The sequence below is a fragment of the Gopherus flavomarginatus genome, chromosome 8, assembly GCF_025201925.1.
Source record: "Gopherus flavomarginatus isolate rGopFla2 chromosome 8, rGopFla2.mat.asm, whole genome shotgun sequence".
Lineage (NCBI taxonomy): Eukaryota > Metazoa > Chordata > Testudines > Testudinidae > Gopherus > Gopherus flavomarginatus.
The window spans coordinates 85,973,486-85,994,968 of record NC_066624.1 but is presented as its reverse complement, the minus strand read 5'-3'; the positions used below and the strand labels follow the sequence as shown (position 1 = coordinate 85,994,968).

At 40.8% G+C, this 21,483-nt stretch overlaps 1 protein-coding gene across 2 annotated transcripts in view; it reads right to left on the bottom strand.

The window, feature by feature from the left end:
• Nucleotides 1–21,434, bottom strand: part of HPS3 (HPS3 biogenesis of lysosomal organelles complex 2 subunit 1) — a 34,513-nt gene extending 13,079 nt beyond the window's left edge. The window contains exons 1-12 of one of the 2 annotated variants that reach the window (XM_050965856.1): nt 21,319–21,434; nt 19,427–19,921; nt 17,472–17,658; nt 9,967–10,055; nt 9,271–9,352; nt 8,956–9,037; nt 5,618–5,772; nt 4,123–4,231; nt 3,716–3,897; nt 3,216–3,396; nt 2,322–2,552; nt 203–388 (exon numbers count right to left, since the gene is read on the bottom strand). In XM_050965856.1, coding sequence (XP_050821813.1) covers nt 203–388; nt 2,322–2,552; nt 3,216–3,396; nt 3,716–3,897; nt 4,123–4,231; nt 5,618–5,772; nt 8,956–9,037; nt 9,271–9,352; nt 9,967–10,055; nt 17,472–17,658; nt 19,427–19,921; nt 21,319–21,337 — 1,998 coding nt within the window. In that variant the 5' untranslated portion in view covers nt 21,338–21,434. The other variant, XM_050965854.1, reaches the window with a different exon arrangement.
• Nucleotides 21,435–21,483: the final 49 nt, after the last annotated feature.

Sequence of the window (21,483 nt, the reverse complement as noted above, 5' to 3'; positions counted from 1 at the left end):
AAAGAACCAGTTTCTTACTCCAGTTAAAATTTCCTTCGAGCTTAGTAACAGAAGCCGCTGGGCTTTCCTAAAGTTTTTTCTGCTGTAACTCTAAGGACCACTCTGATTGTTTTGGTCACCGCTAGTTGTTAACACCAGGCCTGGGCTTTGTAGAATTTAAATCAAAATAAAAATAATTCAACAACCCTGCAAACAGACAAACCTCGAAGTAAGAGTCTGCTTCTTCCAATTCGATTTTACTGTTCTCATGTAAAGCCAACATCGAAGCCACCAGCAACCCAGGCCATGTCTCCTTCAGATGAAAGGCAAGTTCGGTTGGAACAATCCGGCCATCTCTCTGCTGCATCAGAAGTCTTGGTTCCCCAATAAAGCCATATGCCAGTCTCATCTATAGACACAGCCATTTACAAGTTAGGCAAAGAATTCAATCCTTCCAAAACTAAGGGCTTACTCAAGCAGTCTGGAGTATGTAGGTGAAATGCAGAGAGCATATGGGAAGTGAACTATATCCCTTCTCACAGCCATGGGACTGCAGTGCAGCTCTCCACCGCTGCTACTTCAAGCTATGCACAGGAGTAATGTCTTCAAAAACTCTGCACCACTTGTGTGGGCACTTAGGCCACTGGGTCTGTAGAATCTTGGATCTCAGCCACGTGTAGCCCACAGTGCTGCCCTATACATGGCTGGCATCCAAGGTGTGCCGGGGTTGCAGGCCCATCATGTGCCTTATATGGCACAAGAAGTTTGCGCTGATCCTCCATACTTTACCCTTAATGTTGTACGATTTTATTCCCCTTGTTCTTGCTCCCTGTCTTAGGGATCTTCCAGTTCCATGAGTCTGAACTTCTCTCTCTCTCTCTCTCTCTCTATATATATATATATAGGGCACACATATACATATACACACACACACACACACACACACATATAGAGAAAACTAGATTTGACTGTAAACCAAAACCATGTATTAGATGCTTTTGAAAACCCCACCCAAATGGCTTTCAATGGGACTTGTGCTCCCAAATCAATGAGGTACTTTTGAAAATGCTACCCATGAATAATAAAAATTATTTTGCAGCAGTATATATTGTAATAGCCCCTTTTTATTCATCAGCTGCTGCTATTTATGCAGCAAGCATAAATTCATCATAGATTAACCTGGCATCTGAGGCTCTCTTTACTCTCTAGGACCTACTTTGTTCCTCATTTATATTACTTCATCAGTACTTTTGCATCCAGTTAGAAAGAGATGATTATGCTTTGCTGCGGAAGAGACAGCAGGTGGTGCTGAACAACACTGCAGCTGATTTTCTAACATATCCTAACCTCCACACTCTGCAGTTCAGAAATTAAGGCTGAGCATGTATTTAGTGATGGCTCTGGCACAACCCCGGGCTGTGATGCACCCATGAGCTTATTTTCTCCCCAAAATTAGACACTTCTGACATCCCTTCCAAAGTCATTTTTAAACCAGATTTAAAAATACAAAAGGGATGAGCTAACTCAAGAACCTGATGCAGGTCCAATATCTCTTCCTCTCTTGCAATACTCGTCTTTAAGTGCCCCGACCACCTCGACTAATTTGTGGCCTTTAACCTCACACATGGTAATTTGGACTGAAACATCAACATCGGGATCAGATTTAGTCAGAGTATAATGACCTCCCTTCAAAGTGTCTGTAAATCCATCCCATCAACAACTGATATAAAGCCTTGCTGCACTACATTTCCTTCCATTAAATAGGATTCCTACTGTGACTGCACCAAAGCACATTCTCCTCCTCTCTCAATAAGGACAAAGTCCCTTGACTACAGTCTAACAGAAGAGGGCAGTGAACTGATACAGGGAACTCTACATCCATGGCATGGACATCTTGACCACAGCTCTTCACACATGAATACCAAGGACTTCCGGTGTGCAAGCCAAGGGTTAGGTGGGACACTGCAAGGGCTGCAGAGGCTACTATGCTCAGCAACTAATATTTAATTTATTTACTGTATTTTGATTTAAAAACACTTGAGTGTTTTGTGATTATTAAAACATTTTAATTTTAATAATATTTAATATTAAAGCAATAGTTTAACGATATGCCCATGTGTATATTAATGGGAATTCAAGCTTCCCTGGAGCAGAACCTAAACAAACCCAACACATACCCCTTAGCCCACCTCCTCCCAGATGCCCAATAAAGACTATTAAGTGTGTGGGGGAAGAGCAGGATTTTCCCCTGCCATGAGATATAAACCCAACTCAATTGGTTTGGGTTTAACAGAGAATCTGGTAGTAAATGGGAAGGTGATTACATGGGCAGCATTCTGTACCTCTGTATAACAGTCCATCTCATTTTTATATGCCTCTAGGTCTCCCATTTTCAGAGCAATGGCAGCTTTGGTTAGTGTCAATACAACTGACGGCACAATCAGTTCCGCTTTCTGCAAAAGCTTCATTGCCATCGAGGGACATACATTCTTCATGCACGGACTGCAGAGCACATGGGGCAGCTGGTTTGGTTCAGCAAGATGGAATATTTGGAGCACTTTGGCTGCTGATTCCTATTAAAATAAAAGCCATTTAACATAAGCTTAGTCTCCTGAACACACTTTGGAATGAATAAATAAAATCAAACTACTGGTGTGTACAAATGATACAGATTTGCTTTCAAACACAGTTGGTAAGCCATAACGCTAGGGGCAAAGGAACGCCACCTGACAGCATGTCTGCAGAGACGTTCTGTCAACTCAACCAAAATTCCTCTGAAGGGCTGGGAGAGCAGGCATGGAGTTTCAGCACCCTTTAAAGGTGGCATTTGGAGATGTGGCTTAGGCTCAGTTCATTACATTGATAGGGGTAGCAAAAAAAGTTTGGACGGAGACTTTCCTAGCATGTTATTATCCCTAGACTTGGCTGGAACCCTGTCTCTGGAAAACATTTATGCATCATGACAACAAAAAAACACAATACATTCTTCTGAGGAGAGTCCTGAACAGGAAATATCATTGGTAATCTCTGTGTTTATAGAAATTCCATCTTGTTTATATTTTGTCAGCAAAACTAGGATGGGTCCCCCCTGTGCCTCTCACATGCAAAGGAGAATAATCATGAGCCAACAGATATGGAGATTTCAAAATTTAAGCAATGCTTCCTTTAGAAAAGTGTCCCAAGTTCCTCAGGATAGGAAATAAGCAGTAGATTAAAGAGAAAGTTCCTATTCTTACTTTGCTTAACTCTTCATTTAAATCTTCATAAAGAGAATGATTTAAGTAAAAGATAAATCCTTTTTCATATTTCTGTGTTCCACCTTCTACCACTGAGTCTATTCTCTTCAAAACTTCAGTTACGGATAAGCCAGACATCTTGTAGTAAGGCAGGGCAAGATGGTAATCCTTTGTGTCAAACCTGAAAGCAATGGGGGAAAAAAGAATGGGGGACCTTTGCAGCAATAAACTTACAGAAAAAAAAAAGATTTCACCCTGATCCATAAAGTGTTTGAGACTGGAGACATTTCAGCATTTACATTCCTACTCCATACTTAAGCCAAGACTACAAGTCTAATGAATGAAAAACCAAACAGATAAAAATCTTTACAGTCAGCTCAGAGACTGTATATGCAATACAAGTGCAAAATGGTGACAAGAACAAGTGATCCCAACATGCTTAAAATTGACTTGGAGGGCACCCTGGGAAACCCAAAATTAATACCTTTCAAAGTACAAACCTGCTGTAACAGTCTCCTAGGTGAGCACAACTTTCTCTGAATGCCGCCAGGAGCTTTTCTTTCTCTTCTGATTCCATCAGACTGGGATCCATTAGAGCTGCTCTGATCAACAAGTGAGCCTCACTTAGAAGATGGATGCAACTCTCCGTTCTTACGTTTTCATATGTCTTACTGTAGTCTACCTAGAACAAATTAAAGAAATACTTAGGTCTTTAGCCCACAAGGCAGAATGTTTATAAACAGTTTTAAAGTTGGCAGAAACAACAATTTTAAATCTTGACTGATTACATACTACAGTATATGCATGAACACATGATAGGCTATCTTGAGCAATGAAGTATCTCAGACATCTAATCTACAACATGATGCTTTTATCAACAATAATCAAAACAGGAATTGAGGAATACCATTTCTTTGTAAAGCTGGATGGTTGAAATAGTATTCACAATATATAAATTCCAGCCAGGTTCTGACTCAGGTGGAGTCTTGAGTTTGACACTGTCAGCCTTTCTGGAACTGAAATGAGAGAAGCAAAAGAATGGAGCCATTGCTGTCCAAATAAAAACTATGTGACTGAACACAAAAGCTTTATATCACTGACTTACTAAACTGGTATCTGCATGAAGCAAACAGAATCAGGAACAACTCACACACATGTGCATAGATATCTTTTAGACCTTGTCTACATCTGAAAGTTAATTTGGATAAAGGTAGGGAGTTCAATTGCTATCCCTAAATAACTCCATGTGTAGACAAGACCATAGGCTATAAGGTCTCGTTGGCAAGAACTGCTGGACAGATCCTTAGCTGTACAATTTACATCACTGACTTCAACGGAGCTAAAGATTTATACCAGCTGAGGATCTGTACCTGTGATTTTACATGCATCTCATACAGCATTCAGCACACTTCTACCACTTCAGGGGTCATTATAAGACAGTGGGTCAAAAAACAAAAAAAAATTGAAAATTATTTTTTTCATCTCAGGTATTGGCAAGGTCCCTAACATTTTGAAGTTCTAGTATTCTGGGAGGTCACTATTTAGTTCACTATTCTTGGATAGTTGTACTTACACCATTTTCTTATGTGATATGATGTGAAGTAATTTAGATACCTTTCTTTTCAACCGAATATAGCTGCTGAAATACAGTTACATGTTTGAATCAACTGGATTGATAAATGTGTTGTTCAGATAGCTGTGGCAGAGAACTCTATTAAAAGCCCTTGCAATATAGAAAGTCGTGAATCATATTCAGCTTTCGGTTGGAACTGTGCAACCCTAATGACTTCATATGTGCAACAGAGCATATTTTGGCCCAACGACTGCTGCTATTTTTGTTATACCTCACTACAATGATGCATTAGACTTTGTTCTCTGGGACAGAAGTACACTGTCCTCCTTAGAATATACCCCCGCCTTTGGCAATATATGCCCCAAAAATCCCCACAAGAGGATGTATAAGAACTACATCTTGTTCTGTGCTGTGATACATCTATTTTGGAATTCTAGAATTTATCATGCAGAAACACAAATCTATCTATAATGTGTATTTAATGTAAAAGACAGTAGGGATAAAAGCATATTTATTTCTAATAATGTAACACACTGCCTCTTTGGAGGGTACCAATTTTTCAGCATCTTGAGTAATTTATACACTAAGTTACAGACATTTATAAGCCTTCCTCTACCCTTTCCACAATTTTACATGACAATCCATTGGAATAAGGACCATTTCATTTGGTGTGCTAAGGCTCAATAAAAATTCATAATCTTGATTACTATTCTCATCCCAAGACTAATTATATTTCCAACAGATACTGCCCTTTCATATACACTCCTTCAACTCTAACAAGCCAAAATTACCTCTTCCACGAAATTGAACACTGAAATATAGTACTTACAGGATCCTTCTTGGAGGCTTTCTTCTTTCAGTAATATCTTCACTTTCTGCCTTAGTCAGAAGTATTACATGGTTGTTGAAGTGACAAATAGCTTTCAGCCCTATAAAAAGCTGCATTCTTAATGTACAGACATCTAGAGACACAGGTGGGCAAGCCTGTAACGAAAAGGATTACTTTAGGGTTAAAGAACTATAATTAACAAGATAGAAACAAAAAATCTGAATTCATAAATAGGGTTACATTTTAAACTATTTAAAATTACATACAAAAAAACTACCTTAAAACAACATTATTGTTACAAAGTCAAGAACTCAAAAATTAGAAAATGCCAGAATTACAATTGCCCATAGAGTGAGGGTTGTAAAAACAAACAAACCAAACCTTTTTTAAAAACATTGGGAAAACATGTATTTCCCTAACATTATTCTTGGAAGTGGCTGAACAGGTTTAGCTAAAGCTTCCCCAAAAAATTCAGCCTGAAGCACTCCACATATAACTTTGCCAAACTTAAGCCATTCAGGCAGCAATTTTCTAAGGAACTGAAAACAGCAGGGTGGATAAAAGATTAATATATGACTTTATTAAGGTTTATTTTAAAATAATAAGCCTCTTTAAAATACATTTGAAATTTAGGACAACCTATGTTAATGACTAAACTCACTATAAAACTATTTATCATTCAAATTAAAAAAGTTTGTATCAGTGAGACCTCAATTTTTTTAATGAGTTAAAGAGTGCTGCTTTTAAAATCATATATAGAATCAGGGGAAGACATCTAACTTTGAAGTCAACTTAAGCTTCTAGAATATGTCACAATGTCATGTACTGCAGAAAGTATCTATGTTATTTTTGGTCTTTACAATGGAGTAAATATTGGTATTTAAATTTTCCAAATAAATATTTTCAGTTTTTGTTGTGAGGAAAGATTTTGATTTTAATTATTTTTGTTTATTGTATTTGTATTTTCAGTTTATCTAGCAGACAGAATATTTTCTTCATTTAGACTAGTTGAAAAAGCAAGAAAGGTTGCTTTCCTCTTCCAGTTTGAATAAAATCCGTGAGGAAGAGGGGCAGATCTACTAAGTCTTAGAATTTGAATGATAGGAGGCTAGATTTTCAGAGATATCTAGGCACCTAGTGGTATTTTCAAAAGGGCCTAAGCAGGTTAGGCACCTAAATTACACTGTTTTCAATGACAGTTAGGTGTGTAATCTGCTTAGACACTTTTGAAAAACACTACTATGTTCCCAATATAGCTTTGAAAATCTGACCCATGGCAACCAGAAACAAACAGTCCATTAACTAATTATGAAGGAACTTATTAACTGTTTACTAAATTAGTTTTTTAAATGCAAAAACATTTTTTTATAAGCATACTTTTTCTTCAAAAAAGAACAGGAGTACTCGTGGCACCTTAGAGACTAACAAATTATTTGAGCATAAGCTTTCGTGGGCTACAGCCCACTTCATCAGATGCATAGACTGGAACATATAATAAGAAGATATATATACATACAGGGAACACGAAAAGGTGGAAGAAGCCATACCAACTGTAAGAGGCTAATTAATTTAGATGAGCTATTACCAGCAGGCGGAAAAAAAAAAAAAGCTTTTGTACTGATAATCAAGATGGCCCATTTTAGACAGTTGACAAGAAGGTGTGCGTACCCTGCACATTTAAAGTAGCTTGATATAACTAGTACTTTTTAAAATGCTGGTTTTGTGAAACTTCAATCCAATTTTAATTCCCATCCAATTGTAGTTTGACAAGTCCCAAAGAGGGAAATCATCATGTAGTAAATAAGTGCATCATTCACTATAACATCATAAAAATGCAAAAATTAAGATTTACTATGCATTTATTCAGCTACATAACTGCTTAAAGAAATGTGTATAGATACAGTGCATCCGACTGGTTAGTAAAAAGAACCAAATTTAGTGTAAAGGCTACATTAGCTGCAAATCAACATACTTTTAATGGTTGTACCCATCAATGAGAACAAATGCAAAACAAGGTTAAAACTGATTATTTAAATCAGTTTCCTGTTTGCTGATTTAAATTGTGATTAAAATCAGGGATTTAAAAAAAAATCAAAAACAACAACACACAAACAATCCACCCTGAACAACAGAGTTTTATAACAGAAAGTGTCAGGCAACCTTAACTATAGGAATCCCAACATGAGACGCCTATAGTATATAAACTAACAAAAACACTTACATTTACACACAATATTCTGTAATAGAAAACTTAATTCCCGATTTGTTCAACTCTTGAATTGGTTTCTATCTCTATCATTTAAGCACTATTTTATTCTATATATTAGGCCTAAGGCAAAATGAGTCAGCCTGAACAGCATTTTGGATGAACAGTTTCAGGAGAATGAGAAGATGGTGTGTTCCCAAAGGATTAAACAGGCATAAAGTGTATCCACTTAGTCAAGCAACTATACCTGGTTATCTTGACTATCAATCAAGTAGATTATGTGCTTCTTGGAGAAATCGCCAAGATTTCTCCGAGGTTATTTTAGTCACACACACTCTCAGTTCCGACTCGTATACACCATTTATATGAAAGTCACTCTCATATCGAAAAACACCATCTATTTCATGGTAGAGTGCCTGTTCAGAGCTCTACAACTTCCCTCTCTCAGCAATTACATGCCAACCAATATATTTTAAAAGCATATAGGAAAAAATATGCTTAAAACATGCTTCAACCTGTCTGCCCTTATAATAAATATATAGATATTAATTCAGTCCCGCATAATTCAACACTTTAATACTGAAACAGTCTGAAGAATGGGAAGTCTAAGCCTTTAATGGATTGAAAACCTTACTTGCCAAGACTCAAACTCAGAGGCCTATGTTTCTCCTACAACAGCTGAGAAGAGAGGGCTTCCAGGTAATATTTGCTACATCACTTTAGGCTTCAGAAAAGTAATCAGCAGTCACAAGGTGAACTTTGAACCTGAATTCAGGTCTTGGCAGGAAAGTAGGCAGTCACATTCCATTATTATTAGTTAAAAGTTACAAAAATAAATTCACATTTGTAAAGCCTTCATAAATATTCTGTTAATGATTTAGGATTTTAACGAGCAACAGTATATCCTGTTTCAGCTACAACTTCCACATCCAGTAGAACAGAGGATTGTACAACTGTGAAATATTAAAGTCAAATTATTAATGCTTTCTTGTGTTACTAAGTTCTATAGGCTGAAGCAATTAAGTAAGATATAAAGAGAAGACATACAGCAGTGTGAGAAAGATAAATGCCCTTTGGTACCCGCATTTGTTTTTTAAGTTTTGCATCTGTCATGAGACTATTAAGAGCGCACCTTCATGGTTGTATCAATGTATGGGTCCTCCTCACGAGCTGCTGCTGCACTGCATCGGACTGTGAAACACTGCAAGCTGTTACTAAGGCAGAGAAATGACAATATTGATTACAAAGAAGATTTGGTTGCTTAGTTATTGCCAGAGTATACGTGTATTCAAAATTTTCCCTTGTGTGGACTGAGCCTTAGAGAGGAAGCAGAAGCACTGTCATACAAGCAAACCTAGCAAGTTGCATTGAAAGATGTGAAGAAGACTTACTTATGAAAAGCACAGAAGATCAGTGAACACAAGAATCAAAAGTTATAACATAGTACCTTGTAATAACATGTAGGAATTGTGGGGTAAGAACTGCCTGCTGAGATTTTTCCGAGTACTGATAGGTAGAAACCAGCTCTACTAAGCTCCCAACGGTATAGAGATACCCAACATGCGGCAAGGAGAAAAAACAGAAGACACTCAGCAATTCTTTCTTGGCGGCAGTTTTTCCATTGACTGACATGGAACTTTCTGTACACAACAATAGAAGAAAGTGATTGCTAATATTTGATTTACCGTGTACTTTACATTCCTATCTAGCGGGATTTGGAATGTTTACTCCATTCCAACTATATAAATGAAGTTTCTACTCTTGATTATAGGCAGCCTAGCATCTTATGATAACATTAACAGTAATTTAAACAACCTTTATGAGCAATGCTCTTGTGCCATAAAATGTCAGCTTGCCACACAGAAAGATTAAGTTTAAGTCAATGTTTTATTAATACTCTACAGATTAAGTTCTGCATAAACTTTGTGAGGACAACATTAAAGAGAGTGTGGGGCTCTAGTTTTGTTACTGGAAGCTCAGCACGAGTCATTGAAAAGGAGGAAGTCCTTTTTTCATGAAAGTGTGTAACTGCTAAAATATAAAGTGTATAAGCAGGAGAATATAAAGCACGTTTTCTCCTAGACCTTCTGTGGCAAAAAAAAAATAAATAAATCACGCAGTCTGTGTATATGCAGACATTTACCTGTCTGATACATAGGCAGTAGCTGAAGAGAGTGCAGTTTGGTCTCTTCAACAGAGAAGACGAAAGATGACAGATCTGGAGTAAAACGTCTACAGAAAAAACATAGGAAATCAATGAGAAACCACTACAAGACATTTAACTAGGACAAGTAAACAGTAATAACTGTAGAAAATATAGCTGTTGTTTTAAGACATCATTACTTATTAAAAAAAGACGGTTACCTTTTTGTAATGGTTGTTCTTCGAGATGTGTTACTCATAATTATTCCAGTTAGGTTTGCGCGTGCTGTGTACACGGCTGTCGGAAACTTTTCCCTAGCAGTTACCCGTTGGGTTAGCTGTGGAGCCCGCTGGAGGGGCGTGTATGGCGCTCTATATATGACCCTGATGAACCAACCGTGCCTTCAGTTCCTCCTTGCCGGCTAGTCCAACAGAGGGGAAGGTGGGGAGAAATGGAATAGATATGAGCAACACATCTTGAAGAACAACAGTTACAAAAAGGTGAGTAACTGTCTTTTCTTCTTCGAGCGCTTGCTCATATCAATTCCAGTTAGGTGACTCTCAAGCCTTACCTCGGAGGTGGGGTTGGAATCAAGGTATTGAAGACTGAAGAATGGCCCTGCCGAAGGCCGCATCATCACAAGACTGATGGACAATGGTGTAGTGCGATGTGAAGGTGTGCACCGAAGCCCATGTGGCAGCTCTGCAGATTTCATGGAGAGATACATGCGCCAAGAAGGCTGCAGAAGAGGTTTGCACTCTCGTGGAGGAACACTTGGCACGTGAGGCAGACAGCCCTGAGTTCTTTGATATTGATATGCAGGCGGTCAGTTCTTCTACTTGCCATAAACCCTGAGTTGTCAGGCTCCCAAGGTGTGCTCCCCAGCCCAACATGGATGCGTCTGTTAATAGGGTCAGAGTGTGTTGGGGAGGGTGAAATGGGACTCCGGTGCCCACCATGTGGGGGTCTAGCCACCAACACAGGGAATCGAGGGTACGCCTTAGAACGGTGAGCACCATGTCTAGACTGTCGCGGCCCAGGTGATATACAGATGCCAACCACACCTGTAGGGGCCTAAGCCTCAACCTGGCATGTTGTATCACATAAGTGGAGGACATCATGTGACCCAGCAACTTGAGATACTACATCGCTGTGGTAGTGGGAAAACTGCACAGACCAGCAATTATGTGTGCAATGGCTAGACGTTGGGCCTCTGGGAGGAATGCTCTTGCTTGATTTGCATTCAGGACTACCCCAATAAACCTTATTGTTCGGGATGGGGTGAGAACAGACTTGTTGACGTTCAAAATTATGCCCAAGCAGTCGAATGTCTCTGTTCATTCGCACCTGAGAATCTACCTGCTGCAGAGATTGGCAGCGTATGAGCCAGTCGTCCAAGTACAGGTAGACATGTATGTGATGGCAGCAAAGAAAAGTTGCCACAACTGCCATGCATTTGGTGAAGACGTGGGGGGGCTGTGAACTGATCGCGGTGCTACAGAAAGCGTCTGTGAGACGCAGTGATTGAACTGTGAAAGTAAGCGTCCTTCATATCGAGGGCAGCACAACAGTCTCCTGGGAGGGAATGATCATGCTCAGGGAGACCATCCGAAACTTCAGATTGACGATATGTTTGTCGAGCTCCCTGAGGTTCAGATTAAAAACCCTTGCCTCTGAGCTCTTGAGACACCTCCTCCACGGCTCCTAGAGCGAGGGACTGTACCTCCTGCATAAGGAGTTGCTCTTGAGAGGGGTCTCATAAGCGGGATGGGCAAGGGTTGTGGGAGGGCAGGGTGGAACAGAAGTGGATAGAATATCACACTGCTACCATGCGGGGGGCCCAACCATCTGATGTAATAAGGGACCACGCATGGTAGAAGCAGGATAGACGGTTCAGAAAGGGAGGAGAGCTGACCAGTTTGCGACTGGTAACACTGGTCTACAATTTTGAGAAGTCGTCTGCTTCAGAGATAAAATGTGATATTTATTATGTATTTTGATGTGCTGAATTCAAATATGACAATTAAAACAACTGATTGGCTACTGTTTTCTGTAAGATATTTAAGTTTTTACATTTTTATGTCTATCTATATTGTGTAAGATAGTAGAGTTTTAATCATAAATTGTAAACCTAGGTCTTTTCACGTGTTTATGGTTGCTTCACATGATAATATTTCACCTGTCCTGTTTATGTAACACTTAAAAATCAGCAAAAGGGATATATAAATAAAATTTATTATGAAACAAAAGGCAAAAAAAAACTATTATGTACATAGTTTAGTCTTATTCAGTGTCTACTCGGCGCTTCTTGGCTTGTCTCTTGTATTCATTAAATGGAGCATCTCTTGTCACTGTCCAGCAGTAGTCTGCAAGCATTGATGGGCTCCATTTGCCCTGATAGCCTGCCAGGAGATTCCACTGCTGTAGTCTGGAGTCCAACAGCTCTGCCTTACTCTTGGGTAGTTCCAAATCCCTGACAAGGTCATTCACTTCACCTTGTGTTATGAGGTGTGGTTCAGAGGAGGAGGATGGGAGCAAATGTGGGTCCTGTGACATTGATGGTTCAAGACCAGAAGTTTCATCCTCTTCCTCTTCCTCGTCTGACTCAAGTGAGAATGATTCTGGTGCATTAGGAACCGGCAGTCCTTCTCCGTGGGGTACTGGGCGTATAGCTGATGGAATGTTTGGATAATGCACAGTCCACTTTTTCTTCTTTGACACACCTTTCCCAACTGGAGGCACCATGCAGAAGTAATAATTGCTGGTATGATCTGTTGGCTCTCTCCAAATCATTGGCACTGCAAAAAGGCATAGATTCCTTTTCCTGTTCAACCACTGGCCAAGATTTGTTGCACAAGTATTGCAGCAATGTGTGGGGCCACATCTTGTCCTGATCTCCAATTTTGCAGCCAAAAGAAAGGTGATAGGCTTTCTTAACCATAGTGGTTATATTTGCGCTTTTGTGATGCAAAAGTCACTTCACCATAACACAGCAGAAGTTATTGCACTGTTCACACAAGTACGAGGCAATCTCTGCTCACTTTGGCTAACAGAAATGTGTCCCTTTGCAAAATCAAACACTGACAAATAAGATAGCACCACACTGTAGGATTTCTAGAGCTGATATAAGGGCAATTGTTCAGCAGAGCGATTGTAAGCTTCATTATGATTGCATCATCATGACTTCTAGGAATAACATGATGCAATTCATATCATGTATGATGCAATACCAGTTCAGATCGCATCATTCATTGTTTTGCCTAAAAAGCAAGTACTGTCCAAAACCCATCATAGATTTATTCATAGATCCAGTCAAAGATGTATTTAGTCATTTCTGGTTTAAATTGAGATCCCTTCCCTTTATAACTCACTTATCCTCTGCCATTCCCAAGTCAAGGATCGTATATACTGACCCAATAGCATACCTTGAAAACTAGAGCCAATCAACCATTTTAAGCATCATTTTTGTTCTCAGTGACCCAGAATTAGTAAAGTTGGACTACATTTATTTCAGAAGCATTTTGGCTGTAGAGCAGCATAATCCGTCCTCGTACGCATCTTCAAAAGGTGCGCGTAGGGCCAGAGGGGGCTTGGACTGTCCCTGGTCCTGACCTAGGGGAGGGCATGATGGCCTGTGCCAAGAGTATCTGCTCCTCCTACAGGCAAAATCCTGTCTGGGTCTAGCAGGAAAGGAACGCTATTGGATGGGCTGTGGCTTAAATGGCTTTCCCCGAGTTGCCAGGGTATGCATACCTAAAGATTTAATGGTGTTGCACAAATCTTTCAGGGTATGCAGTCTTGAGTTGGTCTGTTCAGCGAATAGGCCTTGGCCGTCAAATCTTGTGAAGGGCGGAGAGCAGACTCTGTGGGCATAGGCTTGCCACAGGAGGTGAAGGGTTTTGAAGCCCTGGGCCAGCATGCCAAGGAGGCCCACGGGGCACTCGTTGAAGGGGAAGACCCCCTCCCAACTACTATAAACACTATATAACTAACAATAAACTAACAATGGTAACTATATACAGAGCTGGGAAGACAGCTAGGGAGTAGTATAGCACTTGATAACAAGAGACCACTGTTCCAACAATCATCACTGGCGGTAAGAAGGAATTGAAGGGGGGTTGGGCCAGTAGGGTCATATACAGAGCACCATATCGGTGCCACTCCAGGGGGCTCCATAGCCAGCCCGGCGGGTAGCTGCTAGGGAAAATTTTCCGATAGCCATGCACACAGCGCGCGCACACACGTAACTGGAACTGATATGAGCAAGCACTCATAGAAGAACACTATGTTCTTAAAAGTCCAACTAACAACATTTTTAATGTAGCTAAGTGTGATGGGGTGTTTCCCCACACAGGTGATAAATGGTCAGTGGGGGCCTCCGAGCCCATTTAAAACATCTGACTGTACTTAGAGGTTAGATCAGGTGCAGTCAAAGAGGAGTCCCAGAGGAGCTGGGTGGTTTCTATAAAGGGAGGATGCTCACAATAGAAGGTGTATCAGAGTACTAGAGCGTAGAGGAGCTGCAGAAGGGAGTTTACATACCAGCCCTGATGGGAGAGGGCAGCAGGAGCAAAAGAGTCTTGAAGTGGGCCTGAGAGAAGGCCAACTCTAGAGTGGAGTGGAGTTCAGGATCCAGACTAGGGGCAAGACTTCAGGAAGATAGTCCCTGAGAGTCAGCATTCTGCAAAAGAATGAAGAACTAGGGATAAACCAGGATGGGTTAGAAGTCCAAGCCTGGGAAACAGGCAGGAGTTTCTTTCCATGTCTTCTGTTTTGAGTTTGTGCAACCCTGGAAGCCACTCAGTGCCAACTCACAGAGGGCTCACCATACTGTGAGCCTTATCAGGCCTGACACTTTGCTACCCATACCCCATTGTTGTCATGTGTCTAAAAGGGATCATGTAAGGAATCATATGTAAACTGGTGAAACGCTGGTCCCTAAAAATAAATAATATTTTTAAAAAAAATCACTGCATGTTGTGTACAGTTGTGTGTGTGCACCCTGGAAATATGTTTTTAAAATGTGTTTGAGAGGCAGTGCATACACCAAACCAGACAAAGGCTAGGCAAAGAAATGTGGATTGCCTGTCTGACTGGTTTCAAAGTAGCAGCTGTGTTAGTCTATCCGCAAAAAGAACTGTACTCCTGTCCGACTGGCTTTACTACAGGTAGTGGACAATGAAAGTATATTTACATATAAAAGGTAAACAAAGCTAATGAGCAGAGGAGACAACTTAGTGAGCTTAGCAGGGAACAGAGTCTGCAACCCAGGACACCTTCATGGCTCTTAAGGCAGAGACAGTGGACTTTGGGTAATATAAAGGGAGCAAGAGACATTTAATTTCCCATCACTTAGGAGACAGAGGAAACTGCATCCTCTGATTCTGTGGAAGTTGGATCCTCTTAGCCTTAGTCACTGATAACTTGCTGTGAGAAACTGTTGTAGGCAAATATATAACTGTAAGAATTAAGTTTTAGTCACTAGAAAACGTTTTTGTTTTGTTTGTAACCATATCTGTCTTTTTCTCTTACTTAGTATCACTCAAACCTCTGTTCGTATTAATAAACTTATTCTTGTTTTATTACTAATACACATCCTTGAGATGGTTTTAAGTGAAGTGTGTCTTCAGCTAACCTAACTACCTGGTGTGTACACTGTCTCTTTGGAGACAGCAAACTCAATAATTTCTATGTCAGTGACAGGGACTGTGACACTGCAGAGAGACACCTCTGGGGGAACAAGGGAACTGGGGTTCACTGTATGTTACCTGCACAGCAGGTAGACTGATCGAGTCTTGAAAGGTAGACAAGCTGCTATGTCAGGGAGCTGACACACAGCTTAGCAGCAGCAAAGCTCTAACCTGCTGAGGCAGACGGGTAGCACAGAGGCTTACAGTTCTGAGTGTCTTCAGCAGAACACCTCAGTTTGGAAAAGATTCCAGAGAGAAGCCCCGGAGCCATTACTCTGACAGAAAAGTGGAATGGAAGAGAAGCCTGAAGGGGAAGAAGATGTGTTGATAACTGGTGTCAGGTGGGATACCGTCCATTTGGGACGTTGATATCCAAAGAGGGAGTACACTTTAAAGCAGGGGTTCTCCAACTGGGTGTCGGGATCCTTCAGGGGGTCACGAGGTTATTACATGGGGGAGTTGCAAGCTGTCAATCTGGACCCCAAACCCTGCTTTGCCTCCAGCATTTATAATGGTGTTAAATATATAAAAAAGTGTTTTTAATTTATGGGGGTGGGGGTCGCACTCAGAGACTTGCTATGTGACAGGGGTCACCAGTACAAAAGTTTGAGAACCACTGCTTTAAAGTGACCTGGATGGAGGGCTATTTTGAGAAAAGAGACCACTCCAGGGACTTAGCAGCTGTCAGCAGGTGGGACACAGTGATAAGTGTATGGCACACACAGATTCCACTGCTATATGCACAGTGGCCTCAAGAGACCTTTAAGCAGGATCCTTTCTATCTACTTGTTTACAGCAAAACCTCTGGGTACCAGAGATGGGAAATAAGTAAACAAGACAGACACAGCAATGGATTTTCACCCTGTTCTAACTGGACTAGTCCCGTTTTCTTTATTCATCTGAACTACAGCCAGTACTTTCCATCTCAGATTCTAGTCTTTTCTTTCCCCCCCCATCCAGCTTCCCAATCATTTTCTTCAATGTCTTACTTTGGAATTTACTGTTGAGCAGGAACTCTTGTCATAATTCAGCTTGCCCAACCGTTTGAATGGCTTTGATAGCTAATAAAATGAAATATTCGCCCTTTTACTTAGTGCTGTTCATCCCATGAGTTCAGAACATTCTGCAGGGTTAATTGTCTCTTTTTTCTGGCTGGAAATGGAGAGGGACTGAGCACGTACAAATCCAGCTGAAGTTGATGAAAGCTGAAGATAGTCAACACCTTTCAAAGTCTGGACCCAAGTGTCTTGAATGAGGTCACACAGCAAGTCAGCAGCAGAAACTAGTGCCCTGTTGATTGGAATATTCAGCCTCAACCAATAAAGGGCCAAAACAAGAGTAAGGCTCCAACACTGTGGACAAAATGCAATTCTAGGATCAGTGAGACAGTGCAGAGACAATGCAGGGAGGGACTCAGTGTCCTTCTCCATAACACAAGAGTAGCTGCTGTGGAAGCTCTCTCTGTACATTTCCCACAGAGACGGGACGGGAAGTAGGGATATTTGAAACACAGCCAGAAGATTTATACACAGTAATTCCATTGGGCCACCTTCCCTGCAGAAACTGATTATAGGCTAGCTAGGTGAATTTGAAAACCCCGAGGAATGGAACAGAGATGGGTTTGAGGATACCTTCCCTCAGTGTTTCAGAGCAATTTCTTTAACCCTAAACCCATTTACTCAGGCTTTGCTCAATTTATAAGGATTCTGCCCTACAGGAAGTGAACTATGGCTTATTTCCTGCCCCCCAAAGGCAAAATATCAACACAGTATAGGCGCACACATGCCACATAGTGTCAGGTGCAATTTTTATTACCTGTATAGGAGGTACCGCACTTGAAAATATTCTGTGTCTTCCTTAGCTAACCCTGTTGATTCCAGTGTTACCAGTATTCCGCATAGTCTGCTTTCCTCCCCGCATAGTTCCACAGGCTTCTGACAGATGACAAAGTCATCTGATTCAAGCTGGGAAGAAAAGGCTGAGGGAACTTCATCTTTTACACCTTAAACAATTAAAACACTGTATCAGTTTTCCAAACCAGTACGATGCAAATCTTAACAACAGAAGAATAAAATGAGAGAGTGTTCAGTTAAATACTTCAAGGGAAAAGATGTAATTCATATCAGCCTCAAACTGTAGGGATTTGGGTTTGGTAATAAAACGGTTGGTTCTTTTCAATCTTTAAAATGTTAGAGAAGATACAAGTACAGGGTAATGACAGAGAACAACTATATTTCCCAATACAGAGAAAGTGCAATGTGATTTTTGGAGAAAGTAGCAGATTTTTTATATAAACATTGTGTGGAAATTCAGAAGTGTGTCTGCCCTAACAGAAGTAACACTTAGCTGAGAGAAGCAGCTAGAATAGAGTGCTGAATGTGGTCTTAGCATGGCTAAGCAGCAGCTCTGCAGAAAAGGACCTAAGGATTACAGTGGACGAGAAGCTGGATATGAGTCAGCAGTGTGCCCTTGTTGCCAAGGCGGCCAGCAGCATATTGGGCTGTATTAGTAGGAGCATTGCCAGCAGATTGAGGGAAGTAATTATTCTCTTCTATTCAACACTGGTGAGGCCACACCTGGAGTATTGCATCCAGTTTTGGTCCCCTCCGCTACAGAAGGGATGTGGACAAATTGGAAAGAGTCCAGCTGAGGGCAATGAAAATGATTAGGGGTCTGGGGCACATGATTTATGAGGCAGAGGGAACTGGGCTTGTTTAGTCTGCAGAAGAGAGGAGTGAGAGGGAATTTGATAGCAGTCTTCAACTACCTGAAGGGGTGTTCCAAAGAGGATGGAGCTAGTGGTAGCGGATGACAGAACTAGAAGCAATGGTCTCAAGTTGCAGTGGGGGAGGTTTAGATTGGATATTAGGAAACACTATTCACTAGGAGGGTGGTGAAGCACTGGAAGGGTTACCTAGGGAGGTGGTGGAATCTCCATCCTTAGAGGTTTTCAAGACCCAGCTTGACAAAGTCTTGGCTGGGATGATTTAGTTGGTGTTGGTCCTGCTTTAAGTAGGGGATTGGACTAGATGACCTCCTGAGGTCTCTTCCAACCCTAATATTCTATGATTCTATGATCACTTTTGCCCAAAAGCACCTAGAAAGAGGTCTGAAATTGCCAATTAATTGTAAGTAACAGAAAAACAACTACAGGCATACATCCCGTCATCTGAGGAAGTTCAGACCCATCCTTGAAAGCTACAAGAAATTTAAATGGGAAACCTGTCAACTTGCCTTTTTGCCTCCCACACTACTGATTTAATTTTTAAAAATTCTAGTTTCTGATAGACCACCTTTTATACAATACAGACTGAATTATTTGTACTTTTAAATTCCTTTTAAAATAAAATATTTTAGGGCACCCTGTTGATGTTTACAGGGTCTTTTCAGCAACTGACTAGACAGGAAAGCATTGAAGCTGACTATACACAAAGTGTTGACAAATATGCAACTATTAGCTCAGTCTTTTGCTTTTGCTTGATCCTGCAAGCATATATGCAAGTGCATACCTTTATGCATGTGACTAGTCTCAATGAAGAACAGCTAAACATGTGCTCATTTGCAGGACTGGGGAATAATCAATCATTTTGGTGTTCCGTGTAAATATAGAAGGTACAAAATTTTCAGACAAATGCAATATTAAGCTGATGGTGTCCCTCTAAGATGTTCTGAAAAAGTTTTTTGAGCAACCAACTTCCTTGAGCACACTTTGAAATCAATACAAGCCAATCTCCAGATTTATGAAAAGGAAAATTAAATTCCATATTTACCTTCATCTACAAGCTTTTCTGGTGCTCTGACTTTATCTGCACATAGTTCAGTATTATCTGCACCTCTATGAATGGGTTCCAGCTTCAGGATTAAAACATCCAACTCTGTTGTTAGAGCTATGTACCCGGCACAAAATGCTACTTCTGTAGGGGTGACGTTATCAATGTGCAAAATTAAAGAGAGTTTAAAATCCAATACAGTCAGATCCTGATTTATGACAAGATATTTCAAGCAGAACATGACCAGTTTATTTTTGCAGCCAACAAGAAGATCTCCATTTACAGGACAACATGAAATGCACAGTGGTGGGTCTGAAAGAGGCATTTCCACAATTGACATCTGAACTTTAGAAGATTCACTGTATGACTCTTCCATCTTGTGACCCACCATCCGGACACAAACTCGAGTGTTCCCTGTTGACATGCATCTCCAGTTCATATAAGCTCGTAGGAACGTGGCCTTGTTTTTCTCCTCAATTGTCACCAAGTAATCTCCTGAAAAAAGACCAACAATATTGTGGTAACACTAACCCATAGATGAGACAAAATGTATGCTGTTTGCATCCTATTGCTACTAAATCCAATGCACTTTGACTAAGAGAGTTATGGAATTAAGCAAGTTTGACATTTCGGATAGATTTTACATTCTTGTTACCAGAAAATTTTCTGTAATAAAAAGGATTAAAACTATAAAGCACAGGTAATCTTATAAACTCCTACATCATCATACAAGCAATGCAGTGATAAAGGATTCCCACCCCAATGAAATACAATTTGTTTGCCAGAGTTCTGTGCTATTGTCAGCAGTACTTAATAAAAAATTACAATACTTTAAATGTGAATTATCTAGGCCAGCATGCACTTGAGAAGTTTATGCAGATCTGCAGTATACTTTAGAGAGAGTGTACTAGTACATACGTTCTGAAATTTTTTAAAATTACCATTGAATTTAGACCTCAGTAGGAGCACAAGGAATGTAAGATCAAGTGCTTTTATTCCCTAATCCTAGTATTACTTTTTCTTGCTAACTAGAAGTAAAGTTTCCAGAGACCTCTTTTGAAACAGAAGTCAAGACTATAACAAAAAGTACTCCAAGAACAGTGTAATCAACACCTCTGTCCTTTTCCAGGCATATCATTTTACCACTCTGTAGTTCGATCTTTAGTTTTACTCAGAGGAAAAAACTCAGCTAGGAAGAAGAGTTTAGTCTGAAGAGGGTGGGGGGAAAAGGGGGGGGGAATATCCTCTTATTAAAAATGAATTCAGCAGAATATGCAAAAGCAGCTTATACTCTTAAAAAAAAAAAGTCTCTTGTTTAGGTTCACACTTAACAGACAATATGTTTATCCTGAAAACAAATATTTATAAAGATCAAGGTGTTGACGGCAGCGATGTATGTTTTAGGCTGAATGATGAACTGCAGGTTGTTTTCCAAGGAGTCAAAAACTTGTTTGAAGTATTCCAAAAAAGGAACAAACAGAAGAAACAACGCCTGGAAAAGAGCTCTGTGTAACTGGAAAGTTTGTTTCTCTCACCAAGGGCAGTTGGTCCAATAAATGATACTCGCTACCTCACACTCCTTGTCTCAAAAGAACCAAGTCACTTTCAGTGGCACAGAGCTGAGGAAGGGCTATACTTCCCTATCGGCCCCACCAGGTTGCCACTGGCCTAGCCGTTTCCAGCACCACCCTTAGTTTTGCAAGACGAAACTGCATTCACAAGACCCAGAACCTGTGACAACATCGCTTTGGGCACATCACCTTGTGCTCCCAGCGCAGGGTCACCCCACCTTCCCGCCGCGTCCCCACAGGGCGACAGCCGGACACGATGGCTCCGTGAAGACAACGGAGTTTGGCCCACGGAGCTGGTACCTGCCCCAGTCCAGCTCTTACCCGCCTCGCTGTATGCCATGTGCAGCACCCGGCCCAGCGTGTTGAAACAACCGAGCGGCTCGCAGAGCTCCTGGTCGCCCACGGCAAAAGCCTCTACCTTGCAGCCGGCCGCCGCGCAGGCTACCAGCAGCGCGTCCCGGCCGCAGCAGAACAGCGCCGGCTCCT